The sequence below is a fragment of the Polypterus senegalus genome, chromosome 15 (genome assembly GCF_016835505.1).
Source record: "Polypterus senegalus isolate Bchr_013 chromosome 15, ASM1683550v1, whole genome shotgun sequence".
Taxonomy (NCBI): domain Eukaryota; kingdom Metazoa; phylum Chordata; class Cladistia; order Polypteriformes; family Polypteridae; genus Polypterus; species Polypterus senegalus.
Genome location: NC_053168.1, coordinates 88,533,095 through 88,550,758, shown reverse-complemented (window position 1 = coordinate 88,550,758; position 17,664 = coordinate 88,533,095). Strand labels below are relative to the sequence as shown.

The following is a 17,664-nucleotide window of genomic DNA, read 5'->3' as shown; positions in this document are numbered from 1 at the left end:
CCAGAGACGTCTCACTTTTATATCAGTCGGACTGGAAGGGATGGGGCTTCTCTGGCTCCTTTGCCTTCAAAAGGTGGTTTCTCAGTGCAGTGAGGGAAAAGGAGAAAAGACTGTATGCAACAGCACCCCATCTCGGCCCAGGGTGATACCATATAACTTGGGTGAGCCTGGCCCACTGGCTCGCATGCGTAACAATTTTATGTATATAAACTTATGCATTTTTACATTGAATTGTTATTTATTATTGTGACTGGTTTTTCAGTAACCTTAAAAATCTGTGGATTGAAACTGTCGCTAAATCTGCTGTGTGTGAGTAGGAATGCCCTGTATCATTTGCAGAAGGAAGGAGTGCAAAAGCAACTATGCAGGATGGGTTAGGTCTTAACAATAAGGTTTGCCTTATTATGGCAATGAGGATTAGGTATATCCTGAATTGACTGCCTGTGGTTGCCTGTAATATTCTGAGACAATCTTGAACCGAGCATATGCTGTACAATGATGTTATGCAGCTGGTGAGAATGGACAATATACTGTAGATCAATAAATGGCTATTATTTAAATTCAAATATCTAAGATAAAATGTATTTTATTAAATTCATAAACACCTACTCTCATTCTTCTATAAATAATACTGCTACAGTATACCAAAGTTTCATCCTGCCACATTATATAATCAAAAAACACATCAGCTATATGAACAAAAACAAACTGAAAAAGCATGCCACAGTCTCCAAATGAGTATAATTAGATATAAAATTTTGTACAAGAATTCTCATGCGGGCGGCACGGTGGCGCTGCTGCCTCGCAGTTAGAAGACCCGGGTTCGCTTCCCAGGTTCTCCCTGCGTGGAGTTTGCATGTTCTCCCCGTGTCTGCGTGGGTTTCCTCCGGGCGCTCCGGTTTCCTCCCACAATCCAAAGACGTGCAGGTTAGGTGGATTGGCGATTCTAAATTGGCACTAGTGTGTGCTTGGTGTGTGGGTGTGTTTTTGTGTGTGTGTGTGTCCTGCGGTGGGTTGGCACCCTGCCCAGGATTGGTTCCTGCTTTATGCCCTGTGTTGGCTGGGATTGGCTCCAGCAGACCCCCGTGACCCTGTATTCGGATTCAGCGGGTTAGAAAATGGATGGATGGATGGAATTTTCATGCATAAAATATAATTTGTCACTTACCATTTATCAAACAAGCATTGCAATGTTGTTTTTGTCTTATTCGTAAAAGGCTGTGATTTTAAATATATTTTCTATACAGTATTAAAAAGTTACTATTCCATATTTTGAAAATTCAGTTGTCTTAGAAATTATACAATAAAAGCTAAAAAATACTCTAGGATATTTACTTATTTAACTGAGATGAGAAACCTTTTTGTCAAACAGTAATGAAATTCTAAAAAGGTTTTGGTTAATTCATACTATAATTTAAGGGATAACTTGAATTTTTTAAACTTTAGTGTATTATAAAAATATGAGATCATAAACAAAAATATTGAAGCTGATTATAAATGCATTCCTAACAAGTTTTATAGTAGCGATATGATAGAATAACAAATTAAAGACTATAGTATGGCTGCCTGAATAACTAGAGGCTGAAGGACCGATTCTGATTAATTGAGCGGATACACTGTGGTCAAAAAATCAGGTCCAAAAGATAGATATGTAGTCGGTGTGTAGCGACTGAATCATTATGTTCAAGTGACCATAATGTAATACAGGTCTCAGTGTTTTGGAAGAGTGCAGATACAAAGAGTAAAATAGTTAAGTTTAACTTTGGTAGGGAAAATTTCGAGCAGATGCAGCAAGGTCTAAGGAGGATAGACTGGGATAAGCTTTTAAGTGTGGAGGCAGTCAAGGAGCAGTGGAACAGGTTTATAAACGTTTTACATATAATGCAGGACAGGTACATACCATACAAATTTGTAATTAATAGGAAATTAAAAAAAATACTTCATAGTAATTTAATAAGGAGTTAAAAGAAGAAAAAGGAAAAAACAGCTGTATAAGATGTATAAGACTTATAACTCCAATGTGAATTATAGGGCATATGACAACATGAAGAAGGATACTAAGAAGGATATCATGGAGGCTAAAAGGTAGTTAGAGAGGAATATAGCAGATAAGGTATTTTAGTAGTAAGCAAACAGTCAAGGTAGAGGTGAGGTACATCAGGAATAGTAAAGGGGAATTAAAAAATACAGAGTGAAATAGCAGATACTCTAAACTCACATTTTTCTGAGGTCTTCACATGTGAGGAAGTAGATAACCTCTCAGTTGAAAAAGGGACTACTAAGGAGGTACTGATTGATTTGGAAGGTGTAGAAGGAGAAGTACTGCTTAGTTTAAATTGGCTGAAACAAATCACCAGAGCCAGATAACATTTATTTTGGAGTTCTTCAGGAGATCAGCGAGTATATATATATACCCTTGATCCATAGTTTTAGGAAGTCACTGTGCACTGGGAAAATTCCAAAGGCCTAAAAATGGCAATATTTGCATCACCTAAATATTATCCTGTTATTTAAAAAGGGTGACTGAGCAGATCCAAGCAACTATAGGCCAGTAAGCTTAATGTGCATCACAATTAAATTAATTGAAGGTATTGTTAAGGGTAAGATTGAGCAACGCACGGAAGAGGAGTTTAACTGCACAGTCAGCATGGGTTCAGAAGAGTGAGGTAATGTTTTACCAACTTGCTGGAATTCTTTGAGGAAGCAATAAGAGGATATGATCAAAGTAAAGGTGATGATATTATTTGTCTGGACTTTCAGAAAGCATTTGATAAGGTGCCACATGAGAGGTTGGTAATCAAACTAAAATAATTGGGAGTTCAGAATGTTGTTTGTAGATGGTTGCAAATTTGGCTCATACACAGGAAGCAGAGGGTTATGGTGCGATGAACCCTGTCAGAATTGGCATTAAGAGTGGTGTTCCATGGGGTTCAGTGCTAGGGCCACTTAATATGAATATGTTTAAATGATTTGGATAGGAATATAAGCAACAGGCTGGTTAAGCTTGTAGATGATACCAAGCCAGGTGGCTTTGCAGGTAATCTAGAATCCATTGTGATCATTACAGAGGGACATGGACAGCATAGAGGCTTGAGCAGATTTGTAACAAATGAAATGTAATGTAATTAAATGTAAAGTATTACATGTAAGAAGTAAATATGCTAGATTTGAACACACAATGGGAAATCTGGAAATTCAATGTACACCTAATTAGAAGGATTTAGGAATCTCAGTGGACTTGACACTGTCCAATGCCAGACAGTGTTGAGAAGGCATTAAGAAGGCTAACAGAATGTTAAGGTTATATAGCACGATGCCTAGAGTACAAGTCCATGGATGTTATGCTCATGCTTTATAACATGAGGCCGCATCTGGATTACTGTGTGCAGTTTTGGTCTCCAGGCTACAAAAAAAGAACATAGGAGCTCTGGAAAGCGTCCAGAGAAAAGGGACTAGACTCATACCAGGGCTACAGGGGATGGATTATGAGGAAAGATTAAAAGAGCTGAGCCTTTTCAGTTTAAGCAAAAGAAGATTAAGAGGAGACATGATTGAAGCATATAAAATTATAAAGAGAATTAGTACAGTGGATCGAGACTGTTTTATTAAAATTAGTTCATCAAGAACGGGCACAGTTGGAAACTTGTTAAGTTTAAATTTCCCTCAAATATTAGGGCTTTTTTTTTACACTGAGAAGCATAGACACATGTAGACAGTAGGCTTATAGGGACTTTCAAAACCAGAGTTGATGCTAGAAGAATTAAGTGAATAGAACTGGTAAACTTTTTTGGGCTGAATGGCCGGTTCTCATCTAGAATGTTCTAAAGTTGTAATGCACTAAAAAAAGCTTCATGTGCTTTGTTAGACCAAATGGCACACAGTGACTGTTTTTCAGTTTCTAGTAATAATACACCCATACCATTCCCAATACTTGCATAATATAAAATAACATTCTCACACACAATTAATCCAAATCCTATTTGCAGAGGGCAGTTCCATGAACTTCTTTGTGAGCTGTATATGAAGCTGATAAACAGTCTGCAAATAAAGCCTGTATAACAGCATAGTAAAATAAGAATTTAAAGGAATTCTAATGGATTACTACTGAGGACATGATGTGATTATTGAGAGAAAGTGTAACGTTTTGAATGTTCAAAAATGATACTGACACTGTGAGAAACAAGATTTTCTTGTCTGATGAACAAGATTAGTGTCATGTCTAGAGGAGACCAGGCACTGCTTATCACCTGTGCAATACCATTCCAGTGGTTAAGCATGGTGATGGCATCATCACTTAAGTTCAAGTTCAAGCACTTTATTGTCATTGTGTAAAACAACAAAATTACTTTTTGTGACAGCCCCAAGGTGCATTTAAAGAAAAGTTAAATAATTCCAATATTTCATATGCAGTGTTAAGTGATCAAGTAACCAGAGCAAATTATTATTGTTCAAAGTACAGCAGCATACATTGTTATTGCACCTGTTAATGAATAGTACATTACATATTCAATATGGTATTGCATTAATATATTGCACATTACCAATATAGCTTATTGCACATGTTTAATTAAAAAATGATCTCGGACTGAGGAGATTCAGAGTTCAGAAAGTTTATGGCAGATGGGAAAAAGCTGCTTTTTAGTCTGTTTGTGCGTACACGGATTGACCTAAAGCGTCTTCCTGATAGGAGGAGCTCAAACAAAGAATTTCCAGGATGAGTTTTGTCCTTGAGAATGTTTTTGGCCCTTCTCACACAGCGAGTCTTATACGAGAGTTCAAGTGATGGGAGTTCAGTCCCTATAATGGCCTCTGCTGTTTTTACGACCCTCTGCAGGGCTTCTTTAGTAGCCTTGGTGCAGCTGTTGTACCAGGCCATCATGCAGTTAGTTAAAATGCTCTATATAGTGCATCTATAGAAATTAACCATGGGGGATGTCAGCTTTCCTTAACTTCCTGACAAAATGGAGGTGTTGTTGTGCTTTGCCTATTATAGCCAAGTTGTTGTCATCCCAGGACAGGTCCTCTGAGATGGTGACTCCTAGAAACTTAAAGCTGGAATCTCTCTCCACAGCATCTGCATTGATTGTTATCGAACTGTGATTGGTCATTTTAGTGGTCCTAAAGTCCAGAATAACTTCTTTGGTCTTTTTTGTTATTTAAGAGCAGGTTGTTGGTGTTGTACCATTCTGTCAGATTCTGAACCTCTTCCCTATATGCAGCTTCACTGTTGTCTGTTGCAAGCCCAATGACAGTGGTATCATCCATAAATTTAACAATAATATTTGATTGGTGGATGGGTTGACAGTCATGGTGTAAGTTTGTATTTACTGGGACTGAGCAGCTAGACAGAATTGAGGGAAAGCTGAAAAGAGAAAAGTACAGAGATACCCTTAATAAAAACCTGCTCCGAAGTACTCCTGATCTCAGACTGGGCTGAAGGTTCACCATCCAACAGGTCAGTAACCTTTTCCTGAAAGCAAAGACAACACATGAGTGGCTTAGAGATAAGTCTATGAATATCCTTGTGCTGCTCAGCCAGATCTTGTACATCAAACCAAACAAACAATTCTGGAGGGACCTGAAATAGCTTTCCATTGACAGAGTTTGATAGGATCTGCTGAAGAAAATGGCAGATAATCCCCAAATGCAGGGGTGCTAAGCTTGTTGCATGCCAAGAAGACTCCAGGCTGTAATCACTGCCAAAGGTGTTGCTTGTGTCATTGTGATATTTCAGTTTTTTATTTTTAATGAATTTGCACAACTTTCTAAAGTTTTGTTTTTGTTTTGTCATCCTGGGGTACTGAATGTTTGCTGTACAGAAAAAAAAATTAGCACAAAGCTGGAACAGCAAAATGTGAAGAAAGTGAAGGTGTCTGAATACTTACTGAATCCACTAGATGAGGAGCCAGTCCTAGAATATTGGTATTGTTCTTGTATTATGGAATAGGTTCAGAAACAAAAAAAACATGATCTGAGAGCACAATAATGTCACCAATCAGCTCTGACTTAGAATTGTTTTAACTTATTACTGTAATGGATTTGAATAAAGGAGCTATAAATGATATTGAAATTAATCCTTTTGTAATACAGCACCATTAATTGCCCTGGCAAAGGAATGATGACTTCACATTCGTCTTCTGAATGTAATAGATATGGCTGTGGCTGACCATTAAAACATTCACTCATTCTCTCACTGGTTTATCTGTAACTGTGGGTATTCGTCAATGATGATGAACCAGACTGATTCATTTATACATTTCAAAAATAATTTTTATTTAGCTGGTGTTTCAAAAATTCCACTTTTGTCAGATATTTGTGTAGATCAGCTCATAATGCTTTAAAGCACAAGACCGATCACTCTGTTCTTACATGTAATACAGTAATACAAGAGTACAATTACAGAGATGCACAGTTATTGGGACAAAACATAATAATTTAAGGGTGTGTGTCACACTTTTATTTTCTAGATGTATTATGTATGTTTCTGGGGTGTCATTTATAAAACGTTGTGTAGATTTAAGTGTAAAAATATGCATACACCTAAAAGCAGGAAAATGAAAATCTGATTTGTAAATCCTGGTGTTCGCATATTTACCCTTTATAACTTACCATGATCCTATAAAGGAACCTCTGCGGTGGGCTGGCGCCCTGTCCGGGGTTAGTCTCCTGCCTTGCGCCCTGTGTTGGCTGGGATTGGCTCCAGCAGACCCACATGACCCTGTAGTTAGGATATAGCGGGTTGGATAATGGATGGATGGGTGGATAAAGGAACATAGGTGAACATGTCTCGAACCCCACCTGTTGCCACACTGAAATAACCATATATTGGCTGCTCTAATCAACCTCTTACATATCTAATGAGCAGATATACATACAAACCGGATTCCAAAAAAGTTGGGACACTATACAAATCGTGAATAAAAACTGAATGCAATGATGTGGAGGTGCCAACTTCTAATATTTTATTCAGAATAGAACATAAATCACGGAACAAAAGTTTAAACTGAGAAAATGTATCATTTTAATGGAAAAATATGTTGATTCAGAATTTCACAAATCCCAAAAAAGTTGTGACAAGGCCATTTTCACCACTGTGTGGCATCTCCCCTTCTTCTTACAACACTCAACAGATGTCTGGGGACCGAGGAGACCAGTTTCTCAAGTTTAGAAATAGGAATGCTCTCCCATTCTTGTCTAATACAGGCCTCAAACTGTTCAATCGTCTTGGGCCTTCTTTGTCGCACCTTCCTCTTTATGATGCCAAATGTTCTCTATAGGTGAAAGATCTGGACTGCAGACTGGCCATTTCAGTACCCGGATCCTTCTCCTACGCAGCCATGATGTTGTGATTGATGCAGAATGTGGTCTGGCATTATCTTGTTGAAAAATGCAGGGTCTTCCCTGAAAGAGATGACGTCTGCATGGGAGCATATGTTGTTCTAGAACCTGAATATATCTTTATGCATTGATGGTGCCTTTCCAGACATGCAAGCTGCCCATGCCACACGCACTCATGCAACCCCATACCATCAGAGATGCAGGCTTCTGAACTGAGCGTTGATAACAACTTGGGTTGTCCTTGTCCTCTTTGGTCCGGATGACATGGCATCCCAGATTTCCAAAAAGAACTTCGAATCGTGACTCGTCTGACCACAGAACAGTCTTCCATTTTGCCACACTCCATTTTAAATGATCCCTGGCCCAGTGACAATGCCTGAGCTTGTGGATCTTGCTTAGAAATGGCTTCTTCTTTGCACTGTAGAGTTTCAGCTGGCAACAGCGGATGGCACGGTGGATTGTGTTCACTGACAATGGTTTCTGGAAGTATTCCTGAGCCCATTCTGTGATTTCCTTTACAGTAGCATTCCTGTTTGTGGTGCATTGTCGTTTTAAGGGCCCGGAGATCACAGGCATCCAGTATGGTTTTATGGCCTTGACCCTTACGCACAGAGATTGTTTCAGATTCTCTGAATCTTCGGATGATGTTATGCACAGTTGATGACGATAGATGCAAAGTCTTTGCAATTTTTCACTGGGTAACACCTTTCTGATATTGCTCCACTATCTTTCTGCGCAACATTGTGGGAATTGGTGATCCTCTACCCATCTTGGCTTCTGAGAGACACTGCCACTCTGAGAAGCTCTTTTTATACCCAATCATGTTGCCAATTGACGTAATTAGTGTTTATTGGTCTTCCAGCTCTTCGTTATGCTCAAATTTACTTTTTCCAGCCTCTTATTGCTACTTGTCCCAACTTTTTTGGGATTTGTTGACACCGTGAAATTTTGAATCAACATATTTTTCCTTTACAATGATACATTTACTCAAATTAAACGTTTGATCTGTCATCTACGTTCTATTACAAATAAAATATTGACATTTGCCATCTCCACATCATTGCATTCAGTTTTTATTCACAATTTGTTTAGTGTCCCAACTTTTTTGGAATCCGGTTTGTATAAGGTTTGACAATGGGAAAAAGAATAGAGGGGCAAAAAGCTGAAATTTTGAGGAGTGAGAGAAAGAAGCTGTCTTCTCTGAGGTAGAGACATGCAAAGAACTTTTATCTGGTGGTGTATGCGCAGGTGTCATCAACAAGCACATGTACATTGAATGGCAACATGTTACTGCTGCGGTGAATGCAGTGAGCTCTACTGACTACACCATGCCTGAAAAAAAAAATATAAGGAATGACTTCAAGGCAGAAGCGGCAGTGTTTGAATATAATGGGAGGGGAAAAAAGCAAATCCATGCTCGCTGATTTCAAATTGCATCTGCAATTGGAGATGCCTTATTATGTTAAAGTATACAGATGTGGCAGATGAGAGAGCTGCAGAGGAATCAGGTAAAACACTTATCAGATGCCTTAGACTGAAAAAACCACACTAGTGCAATATGTTGTTAGTAGGTGGGTAGGAAGCGGGGTCATTTTCATGCATATCGAGGTCGTGGGGTAGACAATTATTATCCTGCATCACATTACATACAATTTCACATTCAACCACAGTGCTGCACACCTTCATTGGCTGGTACAGCAACCTCCCACCTGACACATCCAGGCACCATCACCTGCGGTGTCCTATCGTATGCCATATAACTAAGCATTCAAGAGCATATGTACAGGTTTTGCCTGATTTTAGGCAGATTTTGTTTCTTTTGCTGGGCCCAATTCAGCACATAATTCCAAAAGAATGGCTATTGGAAGCCTAAATCATCTCATCTTATCATCATCATGGGAAAAAAATAATCCTGCTAGTCCCTAAAAGCTTGTTCCTTTCAAATAGTCTTCAAGCAGTGTCGAAAAAGCCATATCATGTCAAACAGTTAGGCTATCAATAGAGAGAAGGATATTTCTATCTTTAAGTATGAAGGGAGTGAATCACACCTGTGTTTTTACTTAAAGCCATTATTGACAAGCGATTGTATTAACTTCTAATCCTGAAAAGTGATATCAGATAGCCGATATAAACTGACAAAAAACAAAAAGTTCGTCAGTGCAAATATGCAGCATTGTTTTTCTTAAAAGACAAATTAAAATAGAGACTATACTTCATATTTATCAATTTTGTGGTTTAATATGTTTATCCCATTAACAGACATTATAACTAGGACCTGATGATATGAATTATTATATGCATAAGTAGTCATTTATCTGGTTTGGTTGCATTTCCCTGGTTTATCAAAGATATTGTAATTTCTCATTTTCTCTGTTCTTGGGTCAGAGTTGCATAAATATGCGCAAGTTTTTGTATCAAGTTATATTTTATAAATCCTGACCTTTGCATGGAAAGCTAGGTATGCACAGTTTAGGCTATTTTTTGTGTGTATGCAAGTTTTACATATCAGGCCCCTGGTCTTTTATGATCATCTGATCAATTCTATTTGGTGCCAGGAATGTTGAGAACCATAAAATGAAAATAAAAGCAGGCCTGAAAGTAATACCACTTCCGTAGTTTATAGATCAGATGAGCTTGTATTGTTAATCTTTTGCAAGTAAAGTGATACAAAGAACACTAGCAATGGTTAACTAAGCAGTGGAAAAATGTAACCTGAGCAGATAAGTCAGTAAGGTACATTAAAATCATACGTGAAGACAATGCCTCCATCTGCAGGGCAGAATGTGTCAAAGAGTGGTTTAAAGAGTACGACAATGCAATAACCATTTGCAGTCTCTTAGCAGTCCTATTAACCAGCATTAGCAATTTATTTAATATAGTTCTGTCCAAATACTTTTTTATTTGTATTATCTTTTTGAAATATTATCATTCTCCATTAGGGCTGTTTGATATAACGATATATATCGGATGACAATATGAAAACGTCTATCGCTGCACGTTACGCTATCGTTTGTTTCGTGGTGTCGCAAAATAAACTGTTTACGGCAATATTTTTTTCATTGTTTTGATGGCCACCACGTGGATGCAGACACACTAACATGGCTGATGAAGACGAGGCAACACGAGGTAGCTCCACACAGAAGGACCTTGTTCCTAAACGAGGGGCTACCTCTGTAGTATGGAGATGGTTTGGATTTGAAGAGTCTGACATGGACCGGAAAACGGTACTGTGCAAATTATGCTGCAAACCGATCGCTACCACAGACTCCAACACGACAAACCTCTTCTACCACCTCCGCAAAAAGCACGTGAGCGAGCATGCAGAGTTTACAACTGAGAGGCAGGCCACGTAGGATATTACAGTTGTAAAGGTACTATTTAAACGAGCATGTTAAAAGCTTGGAAGATTAATTGCTACCAAAACAATTTGCTTAAGGCATAATTTTCCCTGCAGCGTTTGCTGTCAGCGTTAATCTTGTTAAAATTCCGTTTACGCCACAACTGATTAACACGGCAAATCACCGTTAATGAGTTACGGATCGCCCGTGCTTGGGGCTGGACGGCATCAACACGCTAGCGCCGCCCAGTCCCACGCACGGGCGATCAGCTGTAACTCATTAATGGAGATTTGCCACACTACGATGTGCAAATTAACATTTTACTAGAATGTAGCCTAAAAATATTATATTTAATATTATATATTTAATATATTTTTGTCGTAAGCCTTATTGCTGCTACAGTTTGAAGTACAATGTTTACATTTGGTTTTGACAGTTAATGTTAGACTTGTATTTATTTTGTTTAAAGGGTTTATTGGCCTTATATAGTTTAGTTGTTAGTGCTTTGATCCTTTTATATTTAATATATGTTGTGAGAGTTATTGCTGCTACAGTTCACATTTTGTTTATGTCAGGCATTTTATATAGCAGTATTTTATATTGGGCCTTTAGTAATTTGTTTTTGAAAAGTGTTTTATATTTGATACATTAACATTTTATGTTTACATTCTAAGTCAAACATTTGCTCAAATGTTCTAAATAAAAGAACAGAAATAATTACAAGTTGAGTACTTCTCATTTTTGATTTTTTTAATTTAAATGAAAAAAAAGGAGTGGTGATTATATAAACTATTCACTGAATACAAAGAAAATGTACTATATCGTGATATGGGGATATGAAATGAAATATCGGGATATAAAATTTTGGTCATATCGCACAGCCCTATTCTCCATGTTTATCAATGGGCAATGCCATTTTTTGATAAAGGATGTAGTGCATCGTTGGGCAATTTGGAAAGACATGAGTCTTCACCAATGTTTGGAGGTGTGGAACTTTAATTTAAAAGTACAACTACAACCTCTACTGTGATTTTTTGGAGGTGTTTTTTTAACAATATTTTAGGTAATAATTAATGCTTTCTGCACATTGTGAACATTGATGACTACACATGTGTATTATGTGACATGAGTAATGGGATTAATTTTTTCATGGACATTTTTTGTATTGTTTTCTGTTGTCCATCAGAAACATTATCTCCATTCTACATGAAAACATGAGATTTTTTTTTCTAGGAAATCACTACAAACTATATGGTGTAAGTAACATATATAAAATACAATAATTTTTGGGTGGAGTATTCTTTTAAGACCAAATCCTTCTTATAACTTGTTAATAAAAAGAAAGACATTGCCTTTCAAAACCATTCTCACAGCACCAAATGATGGAATTTCTAATGGCAACATAGCATGTCTTTAAAATGTTTCAGATGCTGGTAGAATCTATGGTAAAATCCATTTCATCTGTTTTGGCAGCTTTTAATGACCCAAAAACTATAACAAGAAAATGTATGGAGGCACTTCCTTTATTCATGTACTCATCTTTGCTTTCATGGTATTGGCATCTGTAATATTTAGGCATTCTGGTCATTGCTGTCACAAGCCAAATGTGACTTTCCGTTTAATGCCATATTTTCTGTAAAAAACACTGTGGTAGCAGAATTTTTTTTTCATCTTCTGTTACAGATTAATTTCATTTATCTGTTGTGAAGGACAGCCGGGTCCCATGCCCGTCAGGGACGCCTCTGCTGCTTATGCTGCGGGGGAGCCGCCATGGGCAGTCCAATACCTCCCCCGGACGCTTGGTGGCAGCCTCCCTGGCCGAGGGTGATTCCCCAACCGCCCGCAGGGCTCCAAGGGACCTGGCTGTCCTTCACACTTCCCCTCCCTCAGATGAGGCTTGTGGGGCTCATCGGCCTGCCCCGCGAGGGCCGATTCTCTCCAGGACAGGGAGTCAGCATCCTTAGTTCCACGGCTGTGCCCTGTAAAAACATAATGAACAGGTCTGGGGGTGCTGCCCCGACGTCCCTGCCACTCGGACGTCCTCTTTGGCCATCCCCTCCAGACATGGCCAGCGTGGCCACAGGTAAAACACAACTGACCCCCTCCAGCTCGACCCTTGCGGGAAAGGAAGCAGGCAGGAAACTCCTGCCCCTTTGCCCACTCCGGGGAGGGCTTGTGACGTGTTTGCCCCTCCACGGCGTAGCCCTCCTGCACCGTCACACCGACGGGCATACGCTGCACCTTGTTCGGAGTTCCCGACCTCTTTGTCCGGGTGCACCGACTGTCTGGGTCTCCTTATGGGAAGAAGGGAGACCCTGTGCTGTCTGGACCCCTCTAGACGACCATGAGACCGGCACCGGCAGACAGGACGGAGTTGTTTGGCAGCTGACATCGACCAGCTGCCTCTCCACACAGTCCTCTGCCATAGTGTCAGTCCACGCGGCAGCGTCTTGTGTAGTGGGCGGGGCAGCCTGGCAAGTAGCACTGATCACAACCGCAGCCATTGCGCTCCGCCCCCTTTCCTCTATGGTACAGGTCTCACTCACCTGCACCCCTCTGTCCTGCCGGTAGGAGGCTGGCGTTCCGCCGGCACAAAGCCATTCAGCCAGGGCTCTGCACGGGCTGCCGAGCTTCTTCTCAAGCACCTCCTTCGACTCCTGCAGGACCTGAAATACTTTCAACAAGGACTGTAGGGCCAGGACAACGGACTGTACCTCCCCTACAGACAAGCAAATTTGTTAATAGTTTCGGTCCACAACCGCAAGCCATCAAGACCCTGTGGAACCTCCACAGGCCCGTTTGGGAGTTTGAGAGGCTCAGGGAGAAGGTCCGTCACCCCCGCCTGCGAACTTTTCTCGGCGGGCAGCTGACACACTCCCTCTCCCCCTTTACCTGTTTCGGAGAGGAGCTCCTGCTCCTCTAGCTGAATCACCGTGTCGGGAAACTACTCCGGCTCTCCTCCTCCAGCTGAGTAATTGGGCCGAAGGACACAGCCCAGCCTCGCTCTCTCCGCCGTCACGCCGCGAACAGACGCCATCTGCCCACCAACAGGTGGTTCGTCCCTCGGCGTCTAGGAGGTAGGCTGATGCGAACGCGGAAAACCCTTCCTGCAGCCCTTCACCCTTGGGCTCGTCACCTACCTCCGGCTGCAGCATGTGGTGCTGGTTGGCATGGCGGCGTCTAGTGGCTGGCTTCTGTGTTCGCCCGGCTTTCTTTTTCCCCATAGCGCGGTGTCTGTAGGAGTCCTTTGGCAGTCTCAGTTGTGCTGTGCTGCACAGGCTTGCTTGCAGCTGCAAGCGCGCTCTCCCAGCGCTGTGCTGCGCGTGTCTGCCGGCAACTCCTGCAGGTGCGTACTCGCCTCGCCTCGTGGCGCTGCTGGCCGGGAGCGTGCCCCGCTGTAAAGTACAAAGGGCAATCTCAGTACTCAAATAGAGCACACTCTCTGCCTCAGGAGTGCGCTCGGCATTGCGGTGCTGTGTGCGCTCCTGCGCTGAGCTACACATACCCCTGGGTCTTGTGCCGGGCCGTTGGACAGGCCGGAATCCTGCCGACTACGCCAGTGTAACAAAGGCGCTATATAGGCGCCTGACCCGACACAGAAAGACACGGAGGCACATATAAAAAGTACAGTGCCTTTTATTTTTCTTCAGCTGTGGGACACGTCTTCCCCATGCCACACAGCCCAAACACAGTCCCAAAAGCACAAAGCACAAAACACAAACAATTCTCCACTTTGCTCCACCACTCCTCCCAGAAAAGCTTCGTCTCCTTCGTCTCAACTCTGGCTCCTTGAGTGGTGGTGGCTGGGCCCTTTTATAGCCCACCTGGTCCTAATTGCACTTCCGGGTGGGGCTGAAGACTCGTCCAGCCGGGCTGTGGGAAGAGGACAGCCCCCCCCTAGCGGCCACCCCGGGCTCCAACCAAGCTGTGGAGGACTCCATCTCCCATGGAGCCTTGCGGGCGGTTGGGGAATCACCGTCGGCCAGGGAGGCTGCCACCAAGCGTCCCGGGGGAGGTATTGGACTGCCCATGGCGGCTCCCCTGGAACATAAGCAGCAGGGGCTTCCCTGACGGTTGTCCTTCACACTGTAGATATAAAGTATAATGAAAGGTTATTGTTGGGCTGCATCATTATAGGTAGATTTTCTTGATTTAACACCTACCAGGATTGTCTTACTTTGCATTGTACCTTCTTGCAAAAAATGTACTCATTAAACCTGAACAGTAATATATTATGTCATAGGCATTTTTTACCCAACAGAAATAAACAATTTTGTACTAGAAAGTGATGTGTTATGTAAAAATAATAGTTTGTAGGTTGTCATATCCTGCAGTTTTCAAACAGGCATAAATTAATATCTGTTTACTCTTTACAGATGATGGCAAGCTATCCTTTGATGAATTTAGGGCATACTTTTCAGATGGTGTCCTAAATGGAGAGGAACTACAAGAACTGTTTCACACCATTGACACTCACAACACAGAGTATGTAATTTTTTTTTGAAAGGGGATTCTATTCTTAGTAAAAATTGCTGCATACAAAATAAAATGTTCAAATTAATTAATGTTTATAAGTAACAATTATTTCTTCTGATCTAGTTTGATTCTTTATTAGATAGGTGGTTAAAATATAAACTGCTCTGAAGGTTAAAAACTAGTCAGAGATAAGGAATTGGAAAATGTTTCAATGTTTGCTTGGTGGGGCTGAATTCTACTCATGTCTGACTTTTTGGAGTAGTCCTTAACTGTGAAATCATTAAAAATCATGTCAATTTTTTTTTTTTCTTTTTTTTCTTTTTTTAAAGACTATATTGGTTACAGATATCTCTATCTTTTAATCCTAAAGCGCCGCTGCATTGGGGCTTGTTTTGCTTTGGACGTGCTCTGTCTCTGGGTATGTCAGAGGACTGGGACTATGTGAAGTGGGTTTTAGCCTCACTTGGGGAGGCAAAAAGGTAGTGTGGGGGGTTAAGGGTGGAGAGAAAGAGAGCAGGCTTGATCTATACCTAATCTATCATCTCAATCTTTATAATTATAACTATCAACGTAATAATAAGCTGCATGGCAACAACTCTGGGGAAATAGGAAATTAAGACCTAAACTGTCTCACTTCCAGTTAAGACTATAAAATGACATCAAAAACTCAGAATCAGTGTCTCCATGATGGGACAGTTAACTTCGTAAGCTGGAATGTTAAAGGCCTGAATCACGAATTAAAGAGAAAGAAAGTGCTCTCTCACCTAACAGGTCTAAATGCTAAAATAGTATTTTTACAGGAAACCCACTTACTAAGTAAGGATCAGTTCCGCTGCAAAAGACTGGACTGGCCAATGTTCCATTCTAGTTTTACAAAGAAAACTAGAGGTGTGGGAATTCTCATACATAGAACAGTACCATTTGTAGCATCAGATGTAGTATTGGATCCTGAAGGGAGATATGTGATGGTCATGGGAGACTTATCTAACTGTAAAATGATTTTGATAAATGTTTATGCACCTAATGTTGATGATAAGGAATTTATACAAAATTTATTTGCATCCATTCCCAATCTGAACACTCATAAAGTTATAATGGCTGGGGACTTTAATTGTGTTCTAAATCCACTTTTAGATAGGACTTCCTCCACAGGGGAAGCATCTAACACCGCAAAGATAATTACAAAGTTTATAACTGATCACAACTTATCAGATCCCTGGAGGTTTTAAACCCAAATTCAAGAACATATTCTTTCTGCTCACCAGTACATCATTGCTACTCAAGGATTGATTACTTCTTTATAGACAATAACTTCTTGCCTAAGATTAAATCTTGTAAATACGATGCTATTGTTATTTCTGACCATGCACCTATGATCTTGGAGCTAAAATTACTAAGCCCCATACACTCACCCCAGATGGCCTCAACCCGCTTCTATTAGCTGACGAGAATTGTATTGAATTTATATCCAAACAAATCAAATTCTTTCTAGAGACAAATACATCCCCTGAGATCTCTGCAGGAATACTCTGGGAAACTCTTAAGGCCTTCTTAAGAGGACAGATTATCTCATATCTTTCCCACAGAAATAAATCCAAGCCAAGAAAGTAGCAGAGATAAAAAGCGAAATTACTAAAATAGATGAAGAACATGCCAGACTACCAAGCGAGACTCTACATAGGAGGAGGCAGGCTCTACATTCAGAATTAAACCTCTTGACAACTAAAGAAACTGAACAACTAATTTACAAATCCAGACATCATTATTATGAACATGGAGAGAAAGCTAATCAGCTTTTAGCTCAACAAATTCACAAGCAAGAAGTGCAACGCAATCTCGTAATCACTAACACTAACGGAGATAAAATCATGAACATAAAAATATAATGCACACTTTCAGAGACTACTATAAATCCCTATATACTACTGAGTTTAAAGAAGACAATACACAATCTAATGCATTTCTGGATACATTACAGATACCACAAATAGACGCTTTTAGTGTGGAGGAACTTGATAAACCTCTGCATTATCAGAATTACTAGATGCTATAAAGTCACTCCAAGGTGGAAAGCAGCAGGCCCTGATGGCTACCCTGCAGAGTTTTACAAGAAATTCTCCGCTCAGCTAGCTCCCTCCTATTAGCAACATTTACAGAAGCCAGAGATAACCAATCTCTTCCACAAACCTTTCGCCAAGCACTAATCACTGTTTTCCAAAACAAAATAAGGACTTATTACAATGTGCATCATACAGACCAATTTCACTTCTGAATAACGACGTTAAAATACTCTCTAAAATCATAGCTAGAAGGATGGAGAAAGTGCTCCCTCGTAATATCACAAGACCAAACTGGATTTATTAGGGGCCGCACTTATCTTCAAATCTTCGACGCCTGTTTAATGTAATATACTCACCAACTAAATCAAACACCCCAGAAATATTATTATCATTGGATGCAGAAAAGCATTCGACATGATTGAATGGAAATACCTTTTACTACATTGGAGAAG

The 17,664-nt window shown here is 40.4% G+C and overlaps 1 protein-coding gene across 2 annotated transcripts in view; it reads left to right on the top strand.

The window, feature by feature from the left end:
* necab1 (N-terminal EF-hand calcium binding protein 1) overlaps window positions 1-17,664 on the top strand; it is a 524,092-nt gene that overhangs the window by 90,388 nt on the left and 416,040 nt on the right. For both annotated transcript variants that reach the window (XM_039737164.1, XM_039737163.1), the window contains exon 3: window positions 15,053-15,161. In XM_039737164.1, coding sequence (XP_039593098.1) covers window positions 15,053-15,161 — 109 coding nt within the window. The remainder of the gene's footprint in view (window positions 1-15,052; window positions 15,162-17,664) is intronic.